Source organism: Cucurbita maxima, unplaced genomic scaffold (genome assembly GCF_002738345.1).
Source record: "Cucurbita maxima cultivar Rimu unplaced genomic scaffold, Cmax_1.0 Cma_Scf00012, whole genome shotgun sequence".
Taxonomy (NCBI): Eukaryota; Viridiplantae; Streptophyta; class Magnoliopsida; order Cucurbitales; family Cucurbitaceae; genus Cucurbita; species Cucurbita maxima.
In genome coordinates this window covers 587,357-588,415 of record NW_019272028.1, presented here as the reverse complement: position 1 = coordinate 588,415, position 1,059 = coordinate 587,357, and the positions used below count along the sequence as shown (strand labels likewise).

At 35.4% G+C, this 1,059-nt stretch overlaps 1 protein-coding gene across 2 annotated transcripts in view; it reads right to left on the bottom strand.

The window, feature by feature from the left end:
* The window catches only part of LOC111487104 (zonadhesin), a 5,437-nt gene that overhangs the window by 3,956 nt on the left and 422 nt on the right, over positions 1–1,059 (bottom strand). Inside the window, exons 2-3 of one of the 2 annotated variants that reach the window (XM_023134342.1) lie at positions 773–1,030; positions 407–524 (exon numbers count right to left, since the gene is read on the bottom strand). In XM_023134342.1, coding sequence (XP_022990110.1) covers positions 407–524; positions 773–971 — 317 coding nt within the window. In that variant the 5' untranslated portion in view covers positions 972–1,030. Of the gene's footprint in view, positions 1–406; positions 525–772; positions 1,031–1,059 lie in introns of those variants that run through there. The other variant, XM_023134343.1, reaches the window with a different exon arrangement.

Sequence of the window (1,059 nt, the reverse complement as noted above, 5' to 3'; positions counted from 1 at the left end):
TTTAAAAAAAAAAAAAAAAAAAAAAAAAAAAAACTACTATGTCCCATTGATTGTTAATTAAACACTATTGTTAATTTGACAATTTGCCTTAATTTTAGATTCTGTCAAATGTAAGCTTATTCAAGTTATGGCATTATATCTTTTATGTAGATGTTAGTCCAGATGCATAGAATAAGAACTTGTTTTGATTTCAAGGTTCCTATCTACCTTTTTTGCATATGTGTCTATTACCCAATACTAACCTGAGTACGTGCCATTTGGGAACCCTCCCAAGTCAATTACTAATACCAAGACATTGAGTAATTCTCAACAATATTAATGATCGGTTAATCCAGGATAGAAACAGCGATATATAGGAATATTCATTTAATAAGCAAAAACGAGAAGTGTAAGGCGATAACTTTACCAATCATAATCATTTTTATCATTGTCAGAATTAAGAAAATCATCGGCACCAGTCTTGCGAGTAGGGGCTGGGGTAGCTGATGAGATATTAAATATTGGAGAAGTTCCTGGTTTTGTTCCTGCACAAAACAAAAATTGAGTTCGATAAAACGTAGTTACAGAAGAATAAGCAAAAATAGACGTGAAAGACAACGTGGATTACTCCTTTTCTTTCTGGATCAGTATTCATCTGATAGACAAAAGAACAAGGGCTACAAAACTTTAACTCTCGATTAAGAAAGGATTCTAGAAAGCTCCAGAACAAGGCCATAAAATAAAATTCAGTGCAGCTGAAGTGCAAGTCCAAAGTTTGAAAGAGAGGCTATACCTAAAGGCGCATCGAACTCTTCCACGTTATTAGAGAGAAGATCATTCCTCTCTTTCTCACGCTTTCTCATTTCTAAAAACAACGCAAGCTCCTCCTCCTTATCTTTCATAACCGACGCCCTTAGTCCTCCAACTTGCTGCTGCCGCGGCTTTGCCGGAGCTTGTATTTGCGATTCCAAAGCCCTAAAACTACGATTCATGTCTAAATCCCCCGAGTTTCGTGTTCAAAAATCTCAAAAACCACAGGTAGCCGAGAATACTTCAAAGCCAAAAAAAAAAAAAAAAAAA